Source organism: Galleria mellonella, unplaced genomic scaffold (genome assembly GCF_026898425.1).
Source record: "Galleria mellonella isolate WM207_F2 unplaced genomic scaffold, CSIRO_AGI_GalMel_v1 utg746, whole genome shotgun sequence".
Taxonomy (NCBI): domain Eukaryota; kingdom Metazoa; phylum Arthropoda; class Insecta; order Lepidoptera; family Pyralidae; genus Galleria; species Galleria mellonella.
In genome coordinates, this window is record NW_026442148.1 from 2,259,638 (window position 1) to 2,287,600 (window position 27,963).

At 38.6% G+C, this 27,963-nt stretch overlaps 1 protein-coding gene across 1 annotated transcript; it reads left to right on the plus strand.

Annotated features, from left to right (window-relative positions):
* The first annotated feature begins 300 nt into the window (after positions 1-300).
* On the plus strand, positions 301-27,482 carry LOC113516443 (F-box/LRR-repeat protein 2). The gene is made up of 14 exons (XM_052901151.1): positions 301-487; positions 3,843-3,956; positions 4,552-4,635; positions 5,493-5,600; positions 6,760-6,857; positions 7,486-7,552; positions 9,965-10,067; positions 11,113-11,198; positions 12,421-12,603; positions 13,643-13,744; positions 15,496-15,583; positions 16,679-16,803; positions 17,392-17,511; positions 17,798-27,482. Exons 1-13 carry the CDS (start codon positions 458-460, stop codon positions 17,497-17,499), a joined length of 1,296 nt encoding a protein of 431 aa, XP_052757111.1. The 5' UTR covers positions 301-457; the 3' UTR covers positions 17,500-17,511; positions 17,798-27,482.
* The last annotated feature ends 481 nt before the right edge of the window (positions 27,483-27,963 follow it).

Genomic DNA, 27,963 nt, shown 5'->3' on the forward strand with positions numbered 1-27,963 from the left:
GTCTCGCAATATGGATGTGGACTGAATAACGGTTGAAGATTGATGACTAATATGGAATGTCGTAAAACGTATGCTAATAATAAATTGATCATAGTTCATCTTCATTTAATAGTTAATATCCAAATGATGGCTATCGCGGCCATATCAATAGTAGCAGAATTAAACGAAATAATTCTAACCGACTGACCAGTAAAGCATATAGCAATTTAGTTTACCTTTTTAATTTTGTACTAAACAGGGCACATAATACAGCCATTCCGTTTGATTTAGCTCGATAATATAATCAGAAGTTGGCAACACTGTTTATACCTACACACGTCTCTTGGTCGGCCAGTGAAAAATCAAATAAAAGTCGTCCATATTTCTATTGCGCTGTATTCTAGTAAATATTGAATTTTTTAGTACGCGCGTGTAAGTGAAATTTTACATTGTGGCCAAGGTGACGCCGTACCCGAGTATGACTTATTCCGGAAGGAATAAATTCGAAGTGAGTACGATCGATCAATTTGTCAAATGTTTGTTTTCATTTTGATTGGAAACAGCTGACATCGGTGCATGCAAGGCGCAGGGCTTATTTCTTTGTTCTCAGATATCCCGGAAAAGTTATATATTTGTCTTACGAAAGATCTGTATACATAATTTTAGTACCTACTTCCAAACGCGTGCACGAATACGCTGATATTGTAAACAATATAATTCTATTTTTAAATTTGTAAAAAAGTTTTCTTTATTTTTTTTTTATTCAGACCATAATGTAGACTAGACACAAAATCGAGGTACATAAAGGAAGTTAGTGTTTTATCTAGGTATTGACTTGCATTTTCCTTTGTTTGGTCAGTGTATTGACCCCTAAGCGGCGGGCAGTCAACTCACACATTGCTGATATACCGTTACATGAGTATTATGTATATTTATCGGCCTTGGCTGACCCCGAAACATTGGGGAAATGGGTATTTGCACATGTGCCAAATAATTTAGTGTTGTGTCATAACTTGACAAAAAAGTAGGTATGAATTCATCTCACCCTGGTAAATAATATTGCTAACGTTCTATTTTTTTAGAATAAAAATATATATAGAAAAGTCCATATATATATAAATATATATATTTCTAATTATTTATATACCTACACTGTATTAGTAATTAATTACTTACATAATTTATATACTTTTTTCAATGTGAACAGTAAAAACATGCTCATTCATCCCTTGTTAAAATATTTTTTTTTAAACAAAAATGTTGCCAGATATAACTTTTCAAACTACCTCAAATTACTAAAGGATTTTAATTATTTCAATCAGGAAAAGACTGTTATGGATGTTAAAATACATGTTTAGACAACTAACAATCTAAAGAGTATCCAGTATATATGACTAAGCATAAAAAAATCTGTTTCATTAAAAATAAAAAAATATTTAAAGTAATGAATTTTATTTCAGTAAATGTATAGATTCTGTTACATTTATAAAATTATAAATAAATATTAACACATTAATTAAACAATATTTAATACATTTTACAGTAAGAGGTTCTTCAAAATGAGTGTATTAAAGTTTCAGCAATGTCTGCAACATGCATGTGACACCCCTAGTGTTGATGGGCTGTTTGCTTTGCTTTTTATATTATGAAGGCTAACTTCATAATATAAAAAAAAAATTATCACTTATAAAGTTTTTTTAAACTCTGGATTAACTTAGAATAGAATAGAAAATATTTATTGTTAGAAAAACACAATTACAAAAGAAAATACAAAAATATTACATATATATAAGAAGCGTCTTGTATTAAGCAAAAGGAACTGGCTCAGCTGATGCTGTGAGTGTCCCAGTGCAGTGTGTTCAGCTGCATAGCGTTGGCTTTCAGCCAGTTCCTCTCTTAATGAAATACAACAAAAATACGGGGTACACATGAATAACACCTGAGTCCTCAGGAATGGCAACGCATGAGGAGTATCATGGATGAAACAGTATACTCTGTTATGTCCACGGTACCGCTCATGTCTATAGGCGACGGTTACCACTTTCCATCAGGTGGGCCGTCACCTTGTTTGCTGTTTTTGAGTTGTATAAAAAAAATACAAATGCATACAACTGCAATTTTATTATCTCTTTATGACATACTAGTTATTTCCCACTGTTACTCACATATTTTATAAAATATCCTATGTGTTAACTTAGAATGTAACCTATTCACATACCAAAACTTCAAATATGTTCAGTTATTTAGGTATTATTGAGTAACAAACAAACTTATAAAGGGGGCACGATAAATAGATAGATAGATAATTTATTTGCATTACTTACAGCATACAAATTATAACATATACATAAAAAAACGAGATAACATAAATGATTAAAAAAAAACACATAAAACCAAGTAAAATTTTTTCTTTTGTACGTGTGCCATAACAATACAAAATGGTCACAACTCAGTTTATTGCTTCGCACTCAAAAAAGTAAAGCACTGATATTCTGTTGCGGCCAAAGGGAATAGGGTAACAGTAAAACAATACTACCAGATTATCTATATAGTAAATAGACAGATATGACAGTCTATCTAGCAGACAAATGGAACGTAGAGGTAACTTGCTGGAATGTTTAACTTTTGCTCTCAATTAAGATTTTTTTAAAATTAATTTTGAAACTAGACTTAGTGGTGATCAGTCTTATGGGAGGTGGTTAGTAATGGAGGTTATTTTGATGAGTGAAAATGGTATGGTAACTCCGCCCGCGCTAACGGGATACGCTGGCGGAGCACCAGTGAAGGGTGATAGATGAGAATGAAAACAGGCCAGTTAGCCCATCATGATGAATTCATCAAGAATTAACCATGATAGTTTCCAGGGGGTACCGCGAGGAGGTGGACCTAGTTGGGTATATTGCTAGCAATGGGATTCTTAGTCTTCGTTACTAACAATCCCTTTCCCCCCAGTAATGGGCGGTTAGTCCCTATTGCTTTCTTTTTTTTTAATGGATGATAATGGAATGGTATCCCACCTGCGCTATCAGTATACACTGTCAAGGTTGGCGAGTGAGTTAGCAACTGCAGTTAGACATTGCTGCTACAAAAAACATTTTAATATTCCTATCATTGATAGGAACTTTAAAAAAGGGCAAGCACTAAAAATCATGGAAAGGTCGCAGTGTCACAGGTTTATCTGCCTGAAAAAAATAGTCTTGACGGCCCACCTGATGGAAAGTGGTAACCGTCGCCTATAGATATCAGCAGTACCGTGGACATAACAGAGTATACTGTTTCGCCCATGATACCATCCATGCGTTGCCATTCCTGAGGACTCGGGTGTTATTCCTCTGTACCCAGTAAATTCACGCCATATCCCACCCTTCAAATCGAAACACAGCCATGCAAACACTTTTTTTTTTTACAACACAGGGGGCAAACGAGCATGCGGCTCACCTGATGGTAAGTGACTACCGCCGCCCATGATCACCCACAACACCAGCGGCATTGCAGGTGTGCTGCCGGCCTTTTAAACACAACTGCTTTACGGTTGAAATACGAATGAGACAGAGGTATCCAAGCAATCGACTTTTGTATAAAGTTTCCCTCTGCTACCCCTTGGGGTTTTGCCAGTACTTAACACGCTTGGCAGGCGGAACTTGGCGGGCGAAACAGTATACTCTGTTATGTCCATGGTACTGCTCATGTCTATAGGCGACGGTTACCACTTTCCATCAGGTGGACCATCAGCTTGTTTGCCATTCTAAGTTGTATAAAAAAAATTCAATGTTATGATGGAAATCTCCACCGTTATGCAAAGAAGGGTTAAAAATATGTGTTAACAACGTGAAAGCTTAAAATTATATTTAATTCGTTCGCAGATCGCTCGGTTCACGGGCGAAGATGAGAACCATATAAACAAGAAACTGCCCAAGGAGCTACTGTTACGGATACTGTCATATCTAGATGTAGTTTCTCTCTGTCGCTGCGCTCAGGTAATATTTTTTTTCTTTATTGCACAATAAAACTTTGTACAAGTGGCGAGCTTAATGCCATATGGCATTCTCTACCAGCTAACCATTAGGTGAGAACATATATATATATATATATATATATATATATATATATATATATATATATATATATATATATATAGATGTTCTGTGTTCTTTAGAATGTGCGTGCGTGCGTGCGTGCGTGTGCGTCACGTGTTAAATATTCAATCATCAGAAACATTGAAATTCTTCAGTTGTTTTTGAAAATTTACAGATACGAGCGCAATGTTGCCACACTTCATTATGAACGCTCTTAATGTTTTTTTTTTTGATGGGTTAAAATGGTATGGTAACCCCGCCTGTGCTGACGGTATATGCTGGCGGAGCACCAGTGAAGGGTGATAGATGAGAATGAAAACAGGCCAGTTAGCCCGTCATGATGAATTCATTAGGAATTAACCATGATAGTTTCCAGGGGGAACTGCGAGGAGGTCGACCTGGTTGGGTATATTGCTAGCAATGGGATTCTCAGTCTCCATTACTAACAATCCCTTTCCCCCCACGCTCTTAATGTTATAAATTATTTTAATTGCAGGTTTCTAAGCTATGGAACATATTGGCATTAGACGGCTCCAACTGGCAAAGGATAGACTTGTTCGAGTTCCAGACAGACGTCGAGGTAAGTGGACAGCTTTCTAGAATATTCTTTTATATGTATGTATGGTATACACTAAATACTATTAATAATACACTATAATATTTATGTAATTCACTGTTCCAGTTTTTGCCAAGCTTATACAGGGTGTGAGGGACTCACACCCTGTATATTACTAAATTGTTACTCGTTGTATTTATTCACTTATATGTTACATGAATCATCATCACCTATCAGCAGTCATCATATCAGCTGTTACCTCTTCACTGCTGAACGTAGGCCTCTAGGCCTTTTGCCAGTAGTTGCCACGTTTGGCAGGCGTGTTGGCAACCGCAGTTAGGCTTTGCTGGTATTTTAAAAGAGATGCCGCTCTTAGTCGCCTATTACGACACCCATGAGAAATTAACGGGTGGCCATTTCTATGCCGAGACCACATAGCAATGGATACCTATGTAGGTATGTCATCGTCAACATGTCCGCCATTTTCTGTCCACTACCGAACGTTGGCTCCCCCCATGGACTGCCATAAGGAACAGTCCTGAACCTCCTGCATCCGCTGACTCCCTGCAATGCATTTGAGGTCGCCACTCCATGTAGTAGGTGGGAGGTCGTCCTACACTACGTTTGCCTGTACGGGGTCACCACTCAAGAATCTTTCTCCATCGGTTGTCGGTTCTTCGACCAGCCTGTTCCCACATCAGCTGTGGAGTGTATGTATGTAATTTGTAATAATTGATTGATGTAAATTTATAATGATTCTTGGAAGTCGAAATAAGTAATTAAGTATTCAGATTTTAGTTTTTTAACTTTATTCATTAACAGAATAAATATTAGAATATGATAATTGTAGTTTAATATCTTTTTTTTTTTATTTATTTTAGGGGCCAGTTATAGAGAACATATCGCATCGATGCGGCGGCTTCCTGAGGCAGCTCTCGCTGCGTGGCTGCGAGAGTATAGGGGATGGCTCCATGAAGACACTAGCACAGGTGAAGATTAAATTTTTATGTAATTTAGAACGACAGGCTGACGGCTCGCCTTATGGAAAGTGGCAAACGTCGCCTACAAACTTGACGCATGCCCCGCCAGCGTATACTGATAGCGCAGGCGGAGGTTTTTTTTTAAAGATGATAATGGCATGGTAACCCCGCCTGCGCTAACGGTATACGCTGGCGGGGCACCAGTGAGGGATGATAGGTGAGGATGAAATAGGAGGTGATGATGTCAGGTCAGTTAACTAATCATGATGAATACACCTGGAATTCAGCACGATGGTTTCCAGGGGGAACCACGTGGAGATCGACCTCATGGGGTATTTTGCTAGCAATGGGACTGGTATGCCGCATTACTAACGATACTAGACAAGACATAACAGAGTATACTGTTTCGCCCATGATACCCCCCATGCGTTGCCATTCCTGAGGACTCAGGTGTTATTCCTCTGTACCCTGTAATTTCACGCCGTATCCCACCCTTCAAACCGAAACACAGCCATGCAAACACAACTGCTTCACGGTAGAGACACGAATGGGACAGAGGTACCCAAGCAAACGACTATACAAAGTCTCCCTCTATCAGAGGGATTTATGAATGATGGAGGACTGAGGTAACAGACGAAAATATACAACCAATTTGAGAAATGTCTTCCTTTTTTAAAGTCGGTTTAAAATAAACATGCTATATCAGCCGTTAACTGTCCACTGCTGGACATAGGCCCGCCAATAGTCGCCACGCTTGGCAGGCAGGTTGCCGCAGTTAGGCTTTGGAAATGTTTTAAGAGGAACGCTGCTGCCCATCCCTAGACTGTTAAGCTCTCTTAATCGCCTCTTACGACACCCACGAGGGGTGGCCTATTCTATGCTGGGACCACGCGGCTATAAGCATAAACAATAGATGTTATGTTTTTTTTTTTCAGTTTGTTAATAAAAAAGAATAGACACGCAATATATTTTTTTTATTAATAACATACATACATACATACATATCTGTCACGCCTGTCTCCCATTACGGTAGGCAGAAACAATGGAACGCCAAATGCTACGATTCAAACAAACCTCTTTCGCTTCCTCCACATTCATCAATAAATATTAATAACTTGCATGTTAATTAAAGAGTAAATAAATAGTTACTTCTGTTATCTTCTTGCAGTCGTGTCCAAACATAGAAGATTTGAATTTGAATAAATGCAAGAAGATCACCGACCAGACCTGCCAAGCTCTGGGAAGGAGATGCAACAAACTACAAAGGTATTTATATTTTAGTTTTTATGCAACTTAAAATGGCAAACAAGCTGACGGCCCACCTGATGGAAAGTTGTAACCGTCGCCTATAGACATGATCAGTACCATGGACATAACAGAGTATACTGTTTCGCCCATGATACCCCCCATGCGTTGGTATTCCTGAGGACTCGGGTGTTATTCCTCTGTACCCTGAATATACAAAAATTAACCCTTCTTTGCATGATTCTGTTTATTGGTGAAATAAATCAAGGTGATATAATTCATGTACAAAATTAAAGGAAAAATGATTAAAAAAATAAATTTGACAGCTATGTTTTTTTTTTGGGCAATGAACATTAAAAGGTATCCAGACACGATCAACTTGAAGTGAACTTGTTCTTTTATATAATTTTTTGGCATACAATGTTATATGATGGAAATTTCCACCATTATGCAAAGTAGTTTTTGCGTGATAGAATAACAAACATCTGTCCACTGTTACAAACTTTTGCATTTGAATGTATGAATGAATGAATGGTTTATTTTTCTCTTCGCAAAAGGTAGTAAAAATAACTGCTCGAGGTACAATTAAACATGTGAGACTAGTCGTGTATGAGTTATTATATTAATTTTTTTTTTTTTGTATTTCCAGAATAAATCTAGACTCGTGTCCAAGTATAACGGATATATCATTAAAGGCTCTCTCAGACGGCTGTCCGGTGAGTTTAAAAATAATTCTTTTATGGTTCTTGCTGAAAAACAGCGCTGTAGCGCTTCAAGCGCTGCAGCAATATGCTGAGCACGGACCTACATCACAGAACATTGCGACACACGCGCGCGCACGCGTACATTATAATTTAATTGCTATCTATTTGTATATAATTATTATTTTCTTTTGTTTGTTTTGTTTTTGATTTCTTTTGTTCTTGTTTTGTGCGCTACTGTGTGGGCCGCATGCTTCTTTTGATTAAATTATTTCTTTCTTATTTCTTATGTTGATAATAATAATATATATGTATGTATAATATTTTATTTTTCATACAACTTAGAATAGCAAACAAGCTGACGGCCCACCTGATGGAAAGTGGCAACCGTCGCCTATAGACATGAGCAGTACCGTGGACATAACAGAGTATACTGTTTCGCCCATGATACCCCCCATGCACTGCCATTCCTGAGGACTCAGATGTTATTCCTCTGTACCCAGTAAATTCACGCCATATCCCACCCTTCAAACCTAAACACAGCCATGCAAACACAACTGCTTCACGGTTGAAACGCGAATGTGACAGAGGTACCCATGCAATCGACTTTTGTACAAAGTCTCCCTCTGGTAAATTATATATATATATATATATATATATATATATATATATATATATATATATATATATATATATATATATATATATATATATATATACGAGGTCTGTCCGGAAAGTTCGTATAAAAGTGTTCTGGAATGCGAGAAAGAGGAGTGGGGAGGCCAGGTAAGCGCAGGACCCCTTCCTTATGTCCCTAACAATGCTTCAGTTCTGGTCTGACCGCCGTGCGGTGCGAACTGGCTTGTCACGCCATCTGTGAAGTTACCTCTTAACGAAACCCCGTCGGCATGGAGCCTGCTTCCGTTGAAGAGCAGCGCGTCGTAATCAAGTTTCTCTCGAAACTCGGCAAGAATGGCCGTGAAATTTTTGCCGATCTAATTCGATAAGACATCCGGGGAACCACGAACAAAAAAATCAAGAAAATCCCGCTCAAATGTCAAGACAATGTTGATTGTTTTTTTCGATGTTCGGGGGATTGTCCATCAAGAATTCGTCCCTCCAGGCCAGACAGTTGATGGAAAATTCTACGTCGATGTGCTCAGACGCCTCAAAGCTCGTGTGGCACGAGTTCGTCCAGAATTGGCGCGAGAGGGGCGTTGGATTCTTCACCACGACAATGCCCCTGCCCACACCTCTCTTGTTGTCCGTGAGTTTTTGAGTAAAAATTCCATTACGGTGACCGAACACCCCCCCTATTCGCCGGATTTGGCCCCGTGTGACTTCTTCTTGTTCCCAAAAACCAAATTGGTACTTCGGGGGCGGCATTTGGGGGACATAAATGAGATAAAAAAAGCTACGACGGGGCAGCTGAGAAACCTACAACCAGAGGACTTTCAAGGAGCCTTCTCACAGTGGAAACGGCGTTGGCACAAGTGCATTATGTCACAGGGGGAGTACTTTGAAGGGGATAAAATTGATTTACCTGAATAATTGTAAAATAAAATTTTTAAAAAACTTTTATACGTACTTTCCGGACAAACCTCGTATACACCCTGTAAGGGACAGGTTGGCAAAAACTGAAACAATGAATTCAGACATGAACCCTGACAATAAACTAAACACCAGTGGAAATTCTTTCAGGACATCTTCAAATTTTATACATTTTCTATTCTATTCTACGTTCTTGAGGGTACATAGAAATATCCAACTTGGTTTTATGTCAGGGGAGTGAATACGTGTGCTCTGACAAATTTAACATTCCCTTTTTTTTTAACGTCTGGAAAATGCTTTATGCAGACCTATACACCTTGTGGGAGGTGAATGGGTACTGTGAGAATCCCCCCACAGAATAAGGTGGGGGTGTACCCACCAAAAACCAGACGATATACCCTCGAGGTGCCATATGTCGGAGACATGGGTTCGCTTTCGCACTCACCACATCTCCGACGGCAGCGACCCGCCCCCTGATGGTAAGAGTAGGTCTTCTCTCAAGATAGGGTGGCTGGCGTGCTCACCCTACCACTCGGGGGATGCTCCGGTATATTAGCACATCCCCCAGAACCATTGGGACAATACCTTCCCACAGATATCACCCCGGCCCCAGTGGGGAAGGAGGAGAGGCGGAACTGAGCACGCCCCTTCTGCGTCTGACTCGTCTGCGGCGGATTGATAATGCGAGAGGGGCACTCTCCCGCTCCCTTTCCGCCGCCTCCTTCTGCGACATGACGGCATCGCAGAAGGCGAGCATCGCTTCCCACGATCTCTCACTGCTCACCATCCGCCGAACCACGGCGTGCAAATTTAACATTCCCTGGCCGTTACATATTACTATATACATAAGAGTGATATTTGAACATTTGTCAACAGTTGCTGACGCATGTAAACGTGTCGTGGTGTCAGTCGATAACGGAGAACGGCGTGGAAGCGCTGGCCAGGGGCTGTCCCAAACTGAAGAGCTTCATCTGTAGAGGTATGTCTAGTGGCGCCTGGCCCCTGCCTATAATGGGCCATCCCTTCCTTTTCGAAGGGCAAGGGATTGTTCGCGATGAGGATTTAACAGACCTATTGCTGGCAATACACCATTGGGGGGAAAGGGATTGTTAGCAATGGAGTTTGACAGCCCCATTGCTAGCAATATACCCTATCAGGTCGACCTCCACGTGCTTCTCCCTGGAAACCGTCGTGACTAATTTATCGTTGAATTCGTCATGATAGGCTGACTTGCCTTTTACCTTCCCTATCATCTTTCACTGGTCTCCCGCCAGTGTATACCAATAACGCACGCGGGGTTACCATGACATTTTTATCTATTAAAATACACCCTATCAGGTCGACCTCCACGCGGTTCCCCCTGGAAACCATAGTAGTTTCTTTTTTCAATTGGTTCAATTCAACTGACCTGCCTTCATCCTCACTTGTCACCCTTCACTGGTAACCCGCCAGCGTAAACCGATAGCGCAGGCGGGGTTACCATTCCATTAAAAAAAAACCTCTTTCCCGTGGGTGCCGTAAGAGGCGACTAAGGGAATATAACGGCCTAGACTCTAGACCATTATATTTCCTGCTGACTCTAGACTCTAGAGCAGTATTCCCAAACTTTTTTGTGCCATGCCCCACATGAACAGTTCTAAAATTTTTATGCCCCCATACATAATTTTTCCCGACAAAGTTTACTTGACGACTCTAATCGCCCAGTTGATATTTTGGTAACGTCAAACGAAATTGTACCTAATAAATATTTACAGCAATTTTTTTTATTTGTTAAATTTGGCATCGATATCTACTCGTAGCATTGCATTTTAATGGCATGGAGCAAGAGGATTAAAATCGATTCGAGTTCATTTTTAATTGCCCCCTCTCCCCCCCCCCCCCCCCCTTAAACTATCAAATTGCCCCTCTGTGGGCATGCAAACGATTTTTGTAAAGTGTTCCTCTGGTATTTTTTTTTTATAATTTAACATGGACATATAAATTTTGAAATAAATGTCATTTATATGGATTTATTTATATTGCAGGTTGCAAGAATGTAAATGACAAAGCCGTATCGTGCCTAGCTACGTACTGTCCGGACCTTGAGGTGCTCAACGTGCAGGGCTGTGATGTAAGTGATTTATCTAAGAACAGCACAGGGTTGGACAGTGTGTCAAAGAATTACTTGTAATTTAAACACTGGAAAGAAAATCAACGACTATCAAAACGTTTATTACGTCTAGATAGAAAAAAACCTCAAAATAATGATAGGGACAATAACGGGCCACTGTCCATTAAACAAACATTTATACACAATAAGAGCCACAGACAGCCCTCTATGTCGAGGCTGTTTCGACGCCGAAGAAACGGCTGCTCAATGTGAGGCTGTGGCCCATCGACGTTTAGAAATCCTCGGCACGGTGAGGTCGCTCCGTAAGGACTGTGAAGAACCCAGGAAGCTTTTGCGCTTCTGGACGGAGCTGGGCTGGCTGCACTAGCCACGACTCATACGCACAACGGTCCAAATGAGAGGCTAAACGCGGAAAATAGAGTCCTTTTCACATCACATCTCGGAAGCTTAGAAGCTGTAAATAATAGCTGACTCCAAGGATTAAATCACCTAAAATCCTGATTGTTTTCAGAAAATCACTCCTTAAATTACACGTTTCCTTTCCCATGAGTATCATTAGAGGTGACTAAAGAGGTCAAGGCCATCCCTTGACCGGACAGCAGGCAGGCAGCAGCATCTCCCTTAAAACATCTCCAAATTCTAACCGTGCCTTCCAAGCGTGACCCCTATTGCCAAAATTTACTTTGAATTTGGCGTGAATTTACAGAGTACAGAGGAATAACACCTCAGGAATCCTCAGGAATGGCAACGCGTAGGGGGTTTCATGGGCGAAACAGTATACTCTGTTATGTCCACGGTACCGCTCATGTCTATAAGCGACCACTTTCCATCAGGTGGACTGTCAACTTGTTTGCCATTCTAAGTTGTATAAAAAAAAAATTAAAAAAAAACCTTATGGGGGAGGCTATGTTCGGCAGTGGACAGTTGACAGCTGATAGCAGTGGGGCTGTTAGTCGGTTTTTTTTTTATAAGATAATGTAATGGTAACCCTGCCTGCGCTGTATACACCGGCGGGGCACCAGTCAGGGATAATAGGTGAGAATGAAAGCAGGCCAGTTGCCACATCGTGACGAAATTCATAAAGAATTAATCAACTTGGTTCCCAAGAGGAACTGCAAGGAAATCTACCTTAGGGGTTAAATTGCTGGCAACGGGGCCACTAGTCCTGATCACTAACAATCCCTCAGCCCCCTCCTCATTTTAAGCTGTCGTCTACCTACAGAGCCTGACGGACGAGTCGATCTGCAAGCTGGGCGGCAGCATGAGGCGGCTGTGCGTGTCGGGCTGCGGCCGCCTTACGGACGCAGCGCTGGCGGCGCTGGCGGCGCACTGCCCCGACCTGGTCACCCTCGAGCTGGCGCTGTGCAGCCACCTCACCGACGCTGGCTTCCAGGCGCTCGCCAGGGTGAGTTACTTATTTTCATCCACCAGGTGCAGTTGAAACGCGGCCTGGTTACGGGAGCTGGTGCATGACACTCGCCAGGGTTAGATGACCATCCAGTAGGTATGCAGGTCCAGCATACCGTATGATGCCACTGCCCCGCCCTAGTGACCCTCGAACTCACGTCTGACGCTCACCAAGAGTGAAATGATCTGGTCTCACCTATTATAATTTGAGCATGAACAAGAACACTACCAGAGGGAGACTTTGCACAAAAGTCGTTTGCTTGGCCACCTCTGTTCCATTCGTGTTTCCACCGTGAAACAGTTGTGTTTGCATGGCTGTGTTTCTGTTTGAAGGGTGGGATATGGCGTGAATTTACAAGGTACAGAGGAATAACACCTGAGTCCTCAGGAATGGCAACGCATGGGGGGTATCATGGGTGAAACAGTATACTCTGTTATGTCCACGGTACTGTTCACGTCTATAGGCGATGGTTACCACTTTCCATCAGGTGGACCGTCAGCTTGTTTGCCATTCTGAGTTGTCTGAAAAAGAAACACTTCTCAAACAAATGAATTCAATTGTGAACGCACCAATAAACTATGAAATATTTCGTAGATGTACCTACATTGTAAATTTTGCATGTTCACATACAGATTTTGCTTTGCAATAAGCAGTTTTTTGCTCCACAAAGAAAGACAGCAGCTTCAATAAGATTAGATGACATAATGGTATCTACACTAACATTATAAAGAGGAAAGATTTAGTTTTTCCCCATTGTGATTTGTTACCAGTTAATTGTATACATAGGCCCCCATAAGGGGGTTTTTGTAGTAGCCACGCTTGGCGGACAGGTTGGTAACAGCAGTCATCAAGCTTTGGTGATGTTTTAAAAGGGATGCTGCATCCCATCGCTCGATCGTTAAGTTCCCTTAGTCGTCTTTTATGATACATACGGTGAAGGAAGAGATGACCCGTTCTATGCCGGGACCACATGGCAAAAAGTATATGTAACATATATATCTTGTTTTAGTAAAATTCATATGAATGAATTGTGCAGAGCTGCCGCCTGCTGGAGCGTATGGACCTGGAGGAGTGCGTGCTGATCACGGACGCTACCCTGGTGCACCTCGCGATGGGCTGCCCCAGGCTAGAGAAATTGGTGAGGGAATATACTGTACTTTGAGATGTGAATGGGTAATCGTCAATCGACTATACATTCGGCATATTGGGGACGTTCCAAGTAACGTAAAGCAATTATTGGCGATTTTTAACCCCCCCCTCCCTCCTTATGTAACTGTCTCCCCACCCCCCATTTTTAAACGTTACATGACACTTAGGCATACACAAAAAGGGTTGCAAACTTGGGAGATTTTAGTCCTCTAGTTTTTTATTTGAATAAAAAAATTTTTTTATTCCCGAATCCCCCTCCCCCTCCTCTAACGCGTCATAACGTTTTCCAAAACCCCCAACTTCCTCCCCACTTCTCCCAAATTACATTACGTTACGTAATATTTAAATCTATTCATTGAGAGGGAGACTCAGTCATGTTCTCGGATACTGCTGTCCCATATTATGTAACCCCGCCTGCGCTATCGGTATACACTGGCGGGGCACCAGCGAGGGGTGACAGGTGAGGATTAAGCAAGTGAGGGTCAATCGGCCCATTGTGACGAATTTAAGAATAAATTAATCACGATGGGATTTATAGGGGAAACGCGCTATAATTACTATTGGATTAACAAGCACTTTTAAACCGTAATTTTTTAATCTACTGCAGCGTTCGGAAGGTCGTTATCTGTTGTGAAGAGCCCGCGAGAAACTCAACAGTTACTCTTTTAAATCTCTGTTAACATTACGTGTATTTATTTAAACACATAAAACTATACACAAAAAATTATAATAACACAATAAATAATCTAAAAATCTTAATTTGTACAAAAGTCGTTTGCTTGGCCACCTCTGTCCCATTCGTGTTTCTACCGTGAAGCAGTTGTGTTTGCATGGCTGTGTTTCGGTTTGAAGGGTGGGATATGGCGTGAGTTTACAGGGTACAGAGGAATAACACCTGAGTCCTCAGGAATGGCAACGCATGGGAGGTATCATGGGCGAAACAGTATACTCTGTTATGTCCATGGTACTGCTCATGTGTATAGGCGACGGTTACCACTTTCCATCAGGTGGGCCGTCAGCTTGTTTGCCATTCTAAGTTGTATAAAAAAAAATTAAAATAAATTTAAAAATAATATAATTTTAAACTAACATTCAATCAAAACCATTCTCACGTTCCATACCCGATCCAAAGGTCCTTATAGGGACCTTTGGATCGGGTATTTATTTATTCATTAGTACAAATATGTGTACATGGCGGACTTAATGCTAGAAGCATTCTCTACCAGTCAACCGTAGGCAAGTGTCAGAATACTCGAATGCGGTACTAGTAATTATTGATATACATACATACTAAAATTACATATATAAACGAATAAATATATATAAATAACAAATATACTTACACATATATGGTATGCAGCATTTCCACATTGGATTGCCAGAGATGTCTGTTTAAATGGTAAACTCTCCCCCCTAAGATTACTGGGTACGGCGATGTAACATGCAGACATCTGGCTGGTGGATTCTGAGGTTAACAACTTTCTAAGACGATTACCACTTGTTTTTCATTTTTTTATACCACTGAGGCTGCAAACAAGCATGCGGCCCACCTGATGGTAAGCGGTTACCGTAGCCTATGAACGCCTGCAATACCAGAGGTATTACGCGCGCGTTGCCGACCCTGAAGAAACCTCTTTACCTCCCTTTTGAAGAACCCCATGCTGTAGTCTCTTGGGAAAACTTTGTGGGCCTTTTTTTCGCCATTCGAAATATCATAAAGTGTATCGTGTCCTCCCCCAGACGCTGTCCCACTGCGAGCTGATAACGGACTACGGCATCCGGCAGCTGTCCATGTCACCGTGCGCTGCTGAGCATCTCACTGTACTAGGTCGGTTTGACTTTTGAACTGTCCACTGCTACACATAGACTCCTCTGTAAGTGGGGTTTGCCAGTAGTTGCCACGCTTGGCAGCCGGATTGGCAACCGCAGTTTGGCTTTGGAGATGTTTTAAGAGGGACGTTGAGCAGCAACTTCGCTCTCCTTTAGTCGCCTCTTACAACTTTGCATGTTCGTCCATCAATGCCTCAATTGCTGGCCACTGCAGTAATGTACTATTAAAGTATCTTTTTTTTTTATTTTTTTTTTTTCAATCAATTTAAAAAAAAGAGGTCTAAATTTGGCTGTATTTTTTTTATGTTTGTTACCTACCTAATAACTCCGTTAGTTATAAACCGATTTGGAAAATACTTGTTTTTTTTTTTTTAACTTAAAGGATATACTTACAGATTGGTGCCATAGAAATTTTATCAAAATTGGTTCCATGGTTTAGTTTTTAATATCCTTCTCCGCCCCATATAGTATGTGTATACCTTATTTCATTGCAGTGGTCCCGGCATGGAATAGACCACTCCTTCCTTTCCCGTGGGTGTCGTAAGAGGCGACTAAGGGAGGGCAAGGGATGGACAGCAGTGTCCCTCTTAAAACATCTCTAAAGCCTAACTGCGGTTGCCAATCCGCCTGCCAAGCGTCGCTACTACTGGCAAAACCCCCCAAAGGGGGAGGCTTATGTTCATTTCATAGTAATTGATTAAGCCATTATAAAGATAATAAAAGTACATAAAGGAAGTAACATATGTTTTTCCTTTCATGCTTGTGCCATAACAAGACAAAACGGTCACAACTCAGTTTAATTAAGGCTGCTCACGTAATCCTGGAATGTGAGGCTGTGGCCCATCAATGTTTAGAAATCCTCGGCACGGTGAGGTCGCTCCGTGAGGCCTGTGAAGAACCCAGGAAGCTTCTGCGCTTCTGGACGGAGCTGGGCTGGCTGCACTAGCCACGACTCATACGCACAACCGCCCAAATGAGAGGCTAAGCGCGGAAAATAGAGTCTTTTTCACATTCACATTCTCAGTTTATTATTATTGTTTTGCCCTCAAAGGAGCAAAAACTGATAATCTTACAAATAACGTCCCTCGTTCAGGACTGGATAACTGTCCGCTGGTGACGGACGGAGCGCTGGAGCACCTGACTTCCTGCAATAATCTTCAACTGATAGAGCTGTACGACTGCCAGCTGGTCACCAGGAACGCCATCAGGAAACTCAGGGTGAGTGCTGTAATGCCTAAGTAAACAACGCTTGGAATATTAAACTTTTGGTCTCTCTCTCCCCTATATCTTTCTCTACGCTCTCTTTCTCCTCGCTTTCTCTCTCTTTCTATCCTCTCTCTCCCCTCTTACCTCTTGCTCCCTATCTTTCTCTTGGTTTTCCTCTCTCGGTATTCCTCTCCTCTTTCTCTTGGTCTTCCTCTCTCTTGCTCTCTATCTCCTCTCTCCCTCTCTCTCTATCTCCTCTCTCCCTCTCTTTCTATCTCCTCTCCCTCTCTTTCTATCTCCTCTCCCTCTCTTTCTATCTCATCTCCCTCTCTTTCTATCTCCTCTCCCTCTCTTGCTATCTCCTCTCCCTCTCTTTCTATCTCCTCTCCCTCTCTTTCTCTATCTCCTCTCTCCCTCTCCGTCTCTATATCCTCTCTCTTCTCTTTATCTCTTGCTCTTCCTCTCTCTTGCTCTCTATCTCCTCTCACCCCCTCTTCCTGTTATAAGCCCTCGACTTGTGAGTTCAATTCGCACATGACCGATTTCTTAGTTTACGAAGCATAACTTACGTCTGCCAATAATATATTGTGTCCCTTCCAGAACCACTTACCAAACATCAAGGTGCACGCGTACTTCGCGCCGGTGACGCCCCCTACAGGTGGCGGCGGCGCGCGGCCCCGCTACTGTCGCTGCTGCAATATCATATGAGGGGGGGCGGAGGTATGTCTAACAACGTTCTGTTATACATTATAATACATAATCCGAGATATCGCTCAACCGATTTTAATGACATTTTGTAAACTGACCTTGTAACTGACCTGCTTCATTCTCACCTATCATCTTTCACTGGTGCCCTGCCGGTGTATACCGAGAGCGCGGGCGGGGTTACCATTTCATTATCACCTATAAAAAAAACACACCCACGGGAAAGGAAACGATAGCCCATTCTATGCCGGGACCACACGGCGGATATTTATTTATTTAAATATATTATTTCTATTTTCAGATTGAAATATCGTAAGCAGCCAACTGCTTTTCGTCCTATCCTCATCGCGGGATGAGAAACTCCGGTCATCGGACACCCAACCAGAAATATTGCATTTACTATGGCCTCGGTTTGTGGCCATAATTGACAATGGTGGCCTCAGTACGCCTCAAATAGCCTGTTCTGTAGAATTTAATAATGTTTGTAAGTCAGTCAACTAAAATCTTACAGAGATATCACTGTAAGAAGCTGAATATATATTCCGTACTGCTGGATTTTATTCCGTACTGCTGGATTTTATTGTGTACTGCTGGATATTATCCCGTACTGCTGGATTTTATTCTGTACTGCTGGATATTATTCTGTCTCCATTAAAGGAGGATTTTTTCATTATATATCCTACCATTACTGGCCACGCGCTTTGGTATAGTATGTTATTTAGAATTTTCCATATCATGGGTGTACTAAACTATGTTTTGTTCACTTATTCACCTAATGATATTCCGGTGACGAAAAGGAATAGTGACATATCATGTTCCTACTTCGTCACCACACTACATTTATAATATTAAATACCACTTAACATAATTCATAGCGCACAACGCCATCTAGTTTCGAACTGAGCAAAGCTTGGGTACTGGACAACTGATAAAAATACTGTTTTGTTATTTCAACAACGTATTCATATAATTATTTCTGGTTGGGAGGGGCAAGGGGGGAAGATAACGAATTTTCGAAAGCGACACGCGACTTAGTTGTACGCATGTAGATACCAGCCTTATTAACAAATAGATAATAATATTAAATGATATTGACAACGGTTAGATTGATAGAAGCGAGCCTCTTATGTATATATTAAAAACAAACCTATTTTTACAATTGTCATGTTTTCCAAATTTAAAATTTGGCGCTAAAAAGAAAAAGCAAACTTCAATAGCTAAAAATAGGTTTAAAAACTGCTGTGAATATGTATTAAATACATAAAAATATATTACGTGTAAGTCGTTTATTTATTGGACAATAAATATTAAATAGTTTGTACATAACAGTTTCATATTGGAATGTCTTCTCGTTTCATATTTAATTTAATTAGAGCTTGATTTTTCAGTCAAGTTTAATTTTTTTTTATTTTTTTTTTTAATAGCCTAAGTTTTCTGTATTATACAACATGAGAATTTTTTAAGAGCACAGTAGAAGGAAACATAGAGGGCAAAAGAGGAAGGAGAGGACTGAAGGGATAACTACATGGGACAGATAAAGGAAACACTAGGTGTAATGTCGTATAGGGAGGTCAAAGATATGGCCTGTGGGATAGAGCTGGCTGGAAGAGGATGCATGAATTTGTTGCACCGATAGGAGGAAACTCTTAAATGGAAAGAGGTTCGATATATTATAGTGTACCAAAGAAATATTCCACCTTCGTAACTATACATAGTCGCGAAAGCGGAATCGTGTTACGAAATTAATTGGAAACTGGGAAAATCGTAATTTTGAAATTTTTATTTTATTCAATTTTTAATTAAAAATTATTGGAAACTATAATGAAATTTAAAGTTTTTTTTTTTTATTTATTTTTTAGAGTCGTAATAAATTTAATACATTGAACGCTTGTATCAATCTAATCGTGTTAAGTAATTTATTTTAACAAATGCCTTATTACTGTACGTACACGCGGTGTGTGTGAAGCGTTAACCTTTTTTTTTATTTCCCATCAAATCACAGTATCTGTCATTCGCAAAATCATTTCAAGTGTGAAAAACATGTTGATTCTAAATTACAATTAAACGCCAATTGGCGTCTAATAGAATGTTTCCTTTTTTAATTTGAAAAAATAACTTTTTTTTTTGTATTTTTATCTGGACAATTTTGTGCCTGAAATGTGTAATTTAAATTTGTAATTTCTTACATTCACATGAAAAATTTATGAAAGGTCATAGCGTTTACAAAATACAGTGTGTATGTACAGTGACTTATTCGCTATGCCGAATTTGTACTCTTAATATGGACGGAAAGACGATTAGGTCTTATAGACGTACGAGAGCACGTCTGTGCGGTTAAATAAATAAATAAAAAAAGAACATAGTCATTAGAAAAATTGGTGAAGTTTTTTTTCTACGAAAGTGATTTTTTAATTTTGTATAATTGTAATAATAGAACCGCCATCGTAACTGAGGCGATTGTAATGATAATAATTATAATAGATTACAGGATCGCTGGTTCGATTCCTGTTTACAATTGTAAGTTACATTTAGTTATTGTAAGTTAACAAACTTACAATAAATTGCGTCCGAAAAATAGGACGTGGCGTCGCTATGCCGATTCATATTTCAGTTAAAATAAAACGGTGGAACATATCAAATTAAAATAAATATTTATACGGAAACACGTATAAATATATCGCTAAACGTGTTTGTGGTGTGATGTGTATTTTTTTCTAGAATATTCTAGAAGTATTAGGTTCCAACCTTAGATTATATAGGTAGAGCGTCGACCCTCAAAAACGGCTCAACTGTTTGTCAGCTAATTGTCAAATTATCTGACTCGTTTGTTGTATCAGTGTTCTATATACTTACGCACACAATGTACCTTGACGTGTCTATATTTAATTATTTAATAAATAAATTGAGTTGTTACATAAAAAAGATGCAGGAATTATAAGACAAAATAAATATAGAAGTTATAAAGGAATCACTCGGTAACTATTTATCACGCAAAATTGTATGAAAAAGTTGATCAATTTTTCTCGTATCATTTGTATGGAGACACTCTATCTATATAATTTTCCAGGGTTACATATGCCTTTCTGTTGATAGTTTCATGGCCGCGAGAACCAAAAGATATTCGAACTTGAAAGAGTGAAGATTTCTTTTATATGTCTTTATCAATAAAACTAAATGATAACGTAAACTATGGAGTAATCGACCCGGCCGCAAGACAGGCCACTGATGTCCAGCAGTGGTACATATATAGTTATAGTATATTTTATGTACGTAAAAATATATTAATCCCCTCTCGCGCCACCTGCCCACTTCTATCTGCTCTTTAACCAAAGGTTGTCTGTAAGAGATTGCCCTAGCGATAAGACTGCCTTTTGTACCTTTATGTGTATATTTCAATCTGTATTTATGTTACTGTATTTCATTTGAATTATTCACTTGTCATTGTATATTTTTGTTTATGGTGCAATAAAGAGTTAATAAATAAATACTACAAATCAAACGTCGATCAAGCAATTGGACGTTTGGATTTGTCATTGATTACATATAGTGTTCCTGGGATAATACCGACAAGACTGGGTTACATTCTCAAATATTTGTATTGGAAGAACCTATAAAATATGGGTGGGCAATATATAGCAATATCTATATATTTCAGCTACAATATCTATGTACTGGTTCAATAACGTATATATTAAAAGTCTGTTATACAAAAAATTATATTGGATAACAGACTTTTAACATATTCGAAAATAGATATCCGACCGATATGGGCGATATCGTGACGGCTGATGACCTTTTTCCGCCATCAATGTGCAGAGAAACCCAATATATAGATACCGGAACGGTATCCATATTATCGGTATCCATGACTTATATGAAGTCGTCTATTCTCTGTTTACGTTACAATCTTCTTTAATTGTAAAAATAGTAACCAGACTGGATTACGTGTGTTTTTGTAAAGTAAATAACCGGATTTATTATTTTTACAATTAAATATATATATATATATATATATATTCTTTATTGCACAAAAACATACAGTAACAACAATAAGTTAATAACAATGTTAGCAAAGGCGAACTTATCTCTAAAAGAGATTTCTTCCAGTCAACCTAACGCAGTGGCATAGGAAGTAGTGAGTGGGCAGTAGTAGTGCAAGACAGAAATTTAAATAAATATTTAGATAAATTATAAATAATTATATATATACACACATGCATTCACATATATACATACATACACATACACATATATATACATATACACATACGAGGTCTGTCCGGAAAGTTCGTATAAAAGTGTTCTGGAATGCGAGAAAGAGGAGTGGGGAGGCCAGGTAAGCGCAGGACCCCTTCCTTATGTCCCTAACAATGCTTCAGTTCTGGTCTGACCGCCGTGCGGTGCGAACTGGCTTGTCACGCCATCTGTGAAGTTACCTCTTAACGAAACCCCGTCGGCATGGAGCCCGCTTCCGTTGAAGAGCAGCGCGTCGTAATCAAGTTTCTCTCGAAACTCGGCAAGAATGGCCGTGAAATTTTTGCCGATCTAATTCGATAAGACATCCGGGGAACCACGAACAAAAAATCAAGAAAATCCCGCTCAAATGTCAAGACAATGTTGATTGTTTTTTTCGATGTTCGGGGGATTGTCCATCAAGAATTCGTCCCTCCAGGCCAGACAGTTGATGGAAAATTCTACGTCGATGTGCTCAGACGCCTCAAAGCTCGTGTGGCACGAGTTCGTCCAGAATTGGCGCGAGAGGGGCGTTGGATTCTTCACCACGACAATGCCCCTGCCCACACCTCTCTTGTTGTCCGTGAGTTTTTGAGTAAAAATTCCATTACGGTGACCGAACACCCCCCCCTATTCGCCGGATTTGGCCCCGTGTGACTTCTTCTTGTTCCCAAAAACCAAATTGGTACTTCGGGGGCGGCATTTGGGGGACATAAATGAGATAAAAAAAGCTACGACGGGGCAGCTGAGAAACCTACAACCAGAGGACTTTCAAGGAGCCTTCTCACAGTGGAAACGGCGTTGGCACAAGTGCATTATGTCACAGGGGGAGTACTTTGAAGGGGATAAAATTGATTTACCTGAATAATTGTAAAATAAAATTTTTAAAAAACTTTTATACGTACTTTCCGGACAAACCTCGTACACATACATATACATACATACATACACACGTTAAATACAACATATAAATATCAGATACAAGAGAACACAATGATGACAGTCCTCTAATCATTTTTATATTTAAATTAAATTGGAAAGATAAAATGATTTTAATCTTTTTTTGAAGGAACTGCTAGACGAGCTATTCTGAATATTCACGGGAAGTTTATTCCACAGCTGTACAGCACGATATGCAAATGAGTTACCCATAAAATGGGTTTTACAGCTTTAAATAATAAATTTTGTAACATTTTTTTTTGTTTTTATTAAAGAAAGACATATGTAACATTCTGTTTGGACACATGGTGACCACAATTACAATTGTGGAAGTTACAAACTCGGCATATCGAAACATTTACAATTGTTTCACCGGAATAGGTAAAGCAAATTTACTTTGTAACAATAATATATCAAGGTTAGTGTCTTGTTGCATCTATTATTTTACTAAGGGACGTATTACACTATCATATATATATATATATATATATATCTATATATATATATATATATATATATATATATATATATATATAGTGTAGCAATTAGCTATAAGCTAACCGCTCGGTAGCTTCCCACAGGGATCGCAGGTACGATTCTTGCGTCTGACTGTTACCATGGACCCATGGAGGCGGGTTATTTTTTGTAACTTTTTTTTTTTCAAATGTGACACGACACTAAACTGTTAATACATAATAAGAACTAACTATGTATTCTTAGTTTAAAATAAGACTGTTATGTAAAGACCGATCAGAACATACACTTTATTTGTTTATTCATTAAAACTCCACTATCCTGTTATATATTTATTTTAATAAATAATAAATAAATCTATTTCAGGTACATAGATAGATAGATACTCTTTATTGTTCCCTCCAGAAGATTACAATAGTAAACTTATTATAGATACAAACAATTACAAGAAATGATCACAATGAGAAAACAATGGGCGACCTTATCGCTAAGAGCGATCTCTTCCAGGCAACCTTTGGATGGAGAGGAGTAATTATAAACAGTTTGATCGGAGGCACGATGAAATTCTATTACTTGTAAATATGGAGATGTAATAATGTAATCCATAGTTTACATTCACTATAATAATAATTTCATCATCATCATCATTCAGCCTTTAACCGTCCACTGATGAACATAAACCTCCCTCTTGGGGGGTTTTACCAGTATTTGCCACGCTTGGCAGGTGTATTGGCAACTACAGTCAGGCATGTGAGTTAAAATAGCAAATAAATCATGAACCCTGTTCTCTGCGAACATGCCACATACACTGAATCGCCATGGCAAGTTGAGTATCGCTCGGAATGAGTTAAACTTTTGTCAATGTGAATTAGTAATATTGGCGTGCAAAGTGCTATTGTTTGTTATTAACACTGTAAAAATATCAAGTTATTTTTTTTTTTTACAATTTTAGTAAAACAAATTAGTTTTTATATAACTAAAAAACTTCAATCAATTTTATTGGAAATTAAACATTGATTCATATGTACAATTCCATCTCTTCTAACTCCTCCCTCTCCCGCCCTCTCCCCCTCCCCACCACTTACCGTCTCTGTCTTCTCTCAAGTGGAGTTATATATATTTATGTATATATGTATCCAACGTTCTGATTGGTCGTTCAATGTGATTTATGTAACTTTTTTATAGAGTGCATCTATTTGTAAGGGTTAACGGTTCTCGAGGCTTTAAGAAGGGGCGCGGTTCGAATCTGACTAAGTTACTATAGTTACAAAACTATAAGACAAATTCACACTGACCGCATGACGAGACCGCGTCGTGCGTCGCGTCTAGTGTGAATCATACTTTATATATTTTGAAATAAAGAATTTGACCAAAATGTTACTTAACGAAATTTTGTTTTTAAAGTAAAATATATTTTATGTATACTTTATTGGCAGTTTTGTTATTACAAGATCAAGGGTTGAACCCTTAACCTTTTTATTAATAAAAAACTAAAACCTACTAACTTATTTTGATATTTTAGTATTGTTATTTTATCTCAAGTCGATAATTTAGAATCAAAAAACAAGACTTCAGTATCAAAAAATGGATTTTTATAGATAAGATGACCTTATCAAGTTTTAAACATATATGTGGATTCAGAAGTCACAAGTAACTTTCACCAAAATACATATCGAAAATATAGTTGGTTTTATGGATGAAAATTAAATGGTAGCATGCTCTATCGGTATACGCTGGCAGGACACCAGTAAGGGATGACAGGTGAGAGCAGGCAGGTCAGTTGACCCTTCGTGACAACCACGTTGATTCGCAGGGATCACATGGAAGTTGACCGGCTAATCTTCGTTAGTGACAATCCTTCTAGTAAACAAAATTATTTTATGTATATTTTAGTGGAAATGATGAGTAAAATATACAGAAGAATGTCAAAGTCGTAAGCATCCTTTGAAGGCATTGTTCTACCATCAAAACTGTATATTCTTTCAAAAATTTTTTTTGGTTTGAAATATAATTTCGAGCCCCTTGCACTAACATGTCGCGTTTATCTGTCAGTGTGGAATGGTTTAACCGTGTCAGTCGTTAAATGACCTCTGTTGAACATAGGCGTCTACTTATGGTGACCTCTGTTGGCTCAACATAGGCCTCTACTAATGGGGGGGGGTTGATAGTAGTTGCCACGCTTGGGAGGCAGATTGGCAAGTAAGGCGTAGTTAGGTTTTGGTGATATTTTAAAAGGGGCACTGCTGCCTATCACCTGAACATTAAGATTCCTTAGTCGCCTCTTACGACACGCACGGGAAAGGAAGGGGTGGTCCATTCTATGCCGGGACCACATAGCAAACGCTTTAAATATTTGCTTATTTTGACCTTTGGGTAAAATGATCACTTTCGTTGGTAAAACACTCTTCGAAGGGTGCTTACTATTTCGACTTCAAACATTGAGGTTAATGTAAAGGATTCCAAAGAAGATTCGAATCTTGCCCCTAATCTGTTTGACTGTTTATCTGTATATATGTATCTAATATTCATTATAATAATTAAAGTAACCCATTCCTTAAAACTAGTGTTAGTATTCATTAATAAAGTCATTAATTTTTTTTTTTCTAATAGTAAAATCTTTTTTTTTTTATACAACTTAGAATGGCAAATAAGCTGACGACCCACCTGATGGAAAGTGGTAACCGTCGCCTACAGACACAAGCATAAAAAAATCAAATTTTCAAAAAAAGAACACCGTATTTGTACCAACAGCACTACATAATATTAAGTTTGTACACACATTGTACTGTGTAGTGCTCTTGATACAAGACACAGCTTTTTTTTTTCGATATTCTTTTTAGTTTATGGTAATACAGTGAACGCTCTATATAAGCAACATTCTTTATATTTTATTTCTTCTACTCAATGTAGTTAGTAAAAGAAATAAGTAAAAATATTTTTTCAGACGGTAAGTATTTTTATACTCCTTTTTCCCCTATAAACAAATTTTCCCAATAAGAAACTTTTTTTTTTTTTATTGAAATTGGTTCAAATCAGTTGTTTATATAGAGCGTTCACTGTATTACCATAAACTAAAAAGAATATCGAAAAAAAAAGCTGTGTCTTGTATCAACAGCACTACACAGTACAAGGTGTATACATACCCTAATATTATGTAGTGCTGTTGGTACAAATATAGTGTTCTTTTTTTGAAAATTACTTTTTTTTTATTACAAATAAAAACAAGTTTTCTTTTTTCGAATTTTTTTTTTTATTACAAATATTTTTCTATGAATTGTTTTCTGAGATAATATTAACACTTAACGTACGGGTCGAATCTGCTCTGTTTTAGTTTCAGGGAATTTTTAAGGGAAATTAAATAAACATGAATGTATGTACTTAAAGCGCTGTAACCACAATCAAGCTTTATTAAATCAATAATATTTCATAATAGTATATATTGAAGCGTTTAGTATTTTCTAAGCGTGTTATATATTGTAAAATATTCAATGGAAGGTATGCAGTGAAAAAACGTAAATTTACAGGGTGCGTCCGTTAAATGTTAATGAATATTAACACAAATTGTAAGGAATGGGTAACGTTAACATACTGTATTATATACAGGGTGATAATTGAAAACAGTATTGTTATAAGGGACTGTTCTATCAATGAAACTACATTTATATGTCTGCCCAAAAAATAGGTTGTAATATTTGAGTATGTTTAACTCGCCATAACTTCTAAACGCCTGAACAGATTTGGATGTATGTATGCATATCGTTAGAATCTTTACGTCCTCCCAAATTACATTGGCTATAATTTTAAATAAATTCTTAGAAGGCAATCGTGTTTTATATATATATATATATATATATATATATATATATATATATATATATATATATATATATATATATATATATATATATATATATATATATATATATATATATATGCAAAGTAAAATGTACTTGTCACCTAAGATATAGGTCGGTGGAGGACCAAATCATTTTAGCCTCCCATACTGACACAACCTGTCAAATTGTCAGTATGGAAGACTCAAAATTGTTTGTAATTCTTCAATCCATATTTCTTTTAATGAAAAAGTTAAGTTTCGACGGTAGAACGCTCCCTTCAAACGACATCAGCCTGTTTAAGTAGGTAATAAAAGGAGTTTTGCAAATATGAAGACGACGACGAAGACGGGTTCAGTACATTATATATTTACTATATGTAAACATAGAGTGAAACTCGTACATATGTATTTTCGCATCTACATCTGAAGGTAAGGTAAATAATATAATAAGAAACATTATGTATAAGCTTTTATTAAAATGAATTATTAAAAATGTACAACTGTTTTTTATAATGTTTTATTTAATCATCATCATCATCATCATCACCATATCGCGCCGTGTGGTCCCGGCATAGAATAAGCCATCCCTTTCCTGTAGGTGGCGTAAGAGGTGGCTAAGGAGGGCGAGGGATGGGCAGCAACGTCTCTTTGAAAACAACGATAAAAGACTTACTGCGTTTGCCCAGCGTGGCTATTACTGGCAATACCTCCTTTATGGGGAAGGCTTATGTTTATGTGTAACGGCTGATACCAGCCGTCATCTGCCCACTGCTGGACGTATGCATTCACCACAGACTCTCTCTTTCCATTTAAGAGTTTCCTCCTGTCGGTGCAACAAATTCATGCATCCTCTTCCAGCCATGAAATGAAATGAAATGAAATGAATTTATTTTGCTAGAATGCAGGTAATTTTAGATGATAGAGGTTTATATTTCCCGTGTACATTCTGCCTCTATGTCGGCGTGCAAATTTTTAACAATATAATA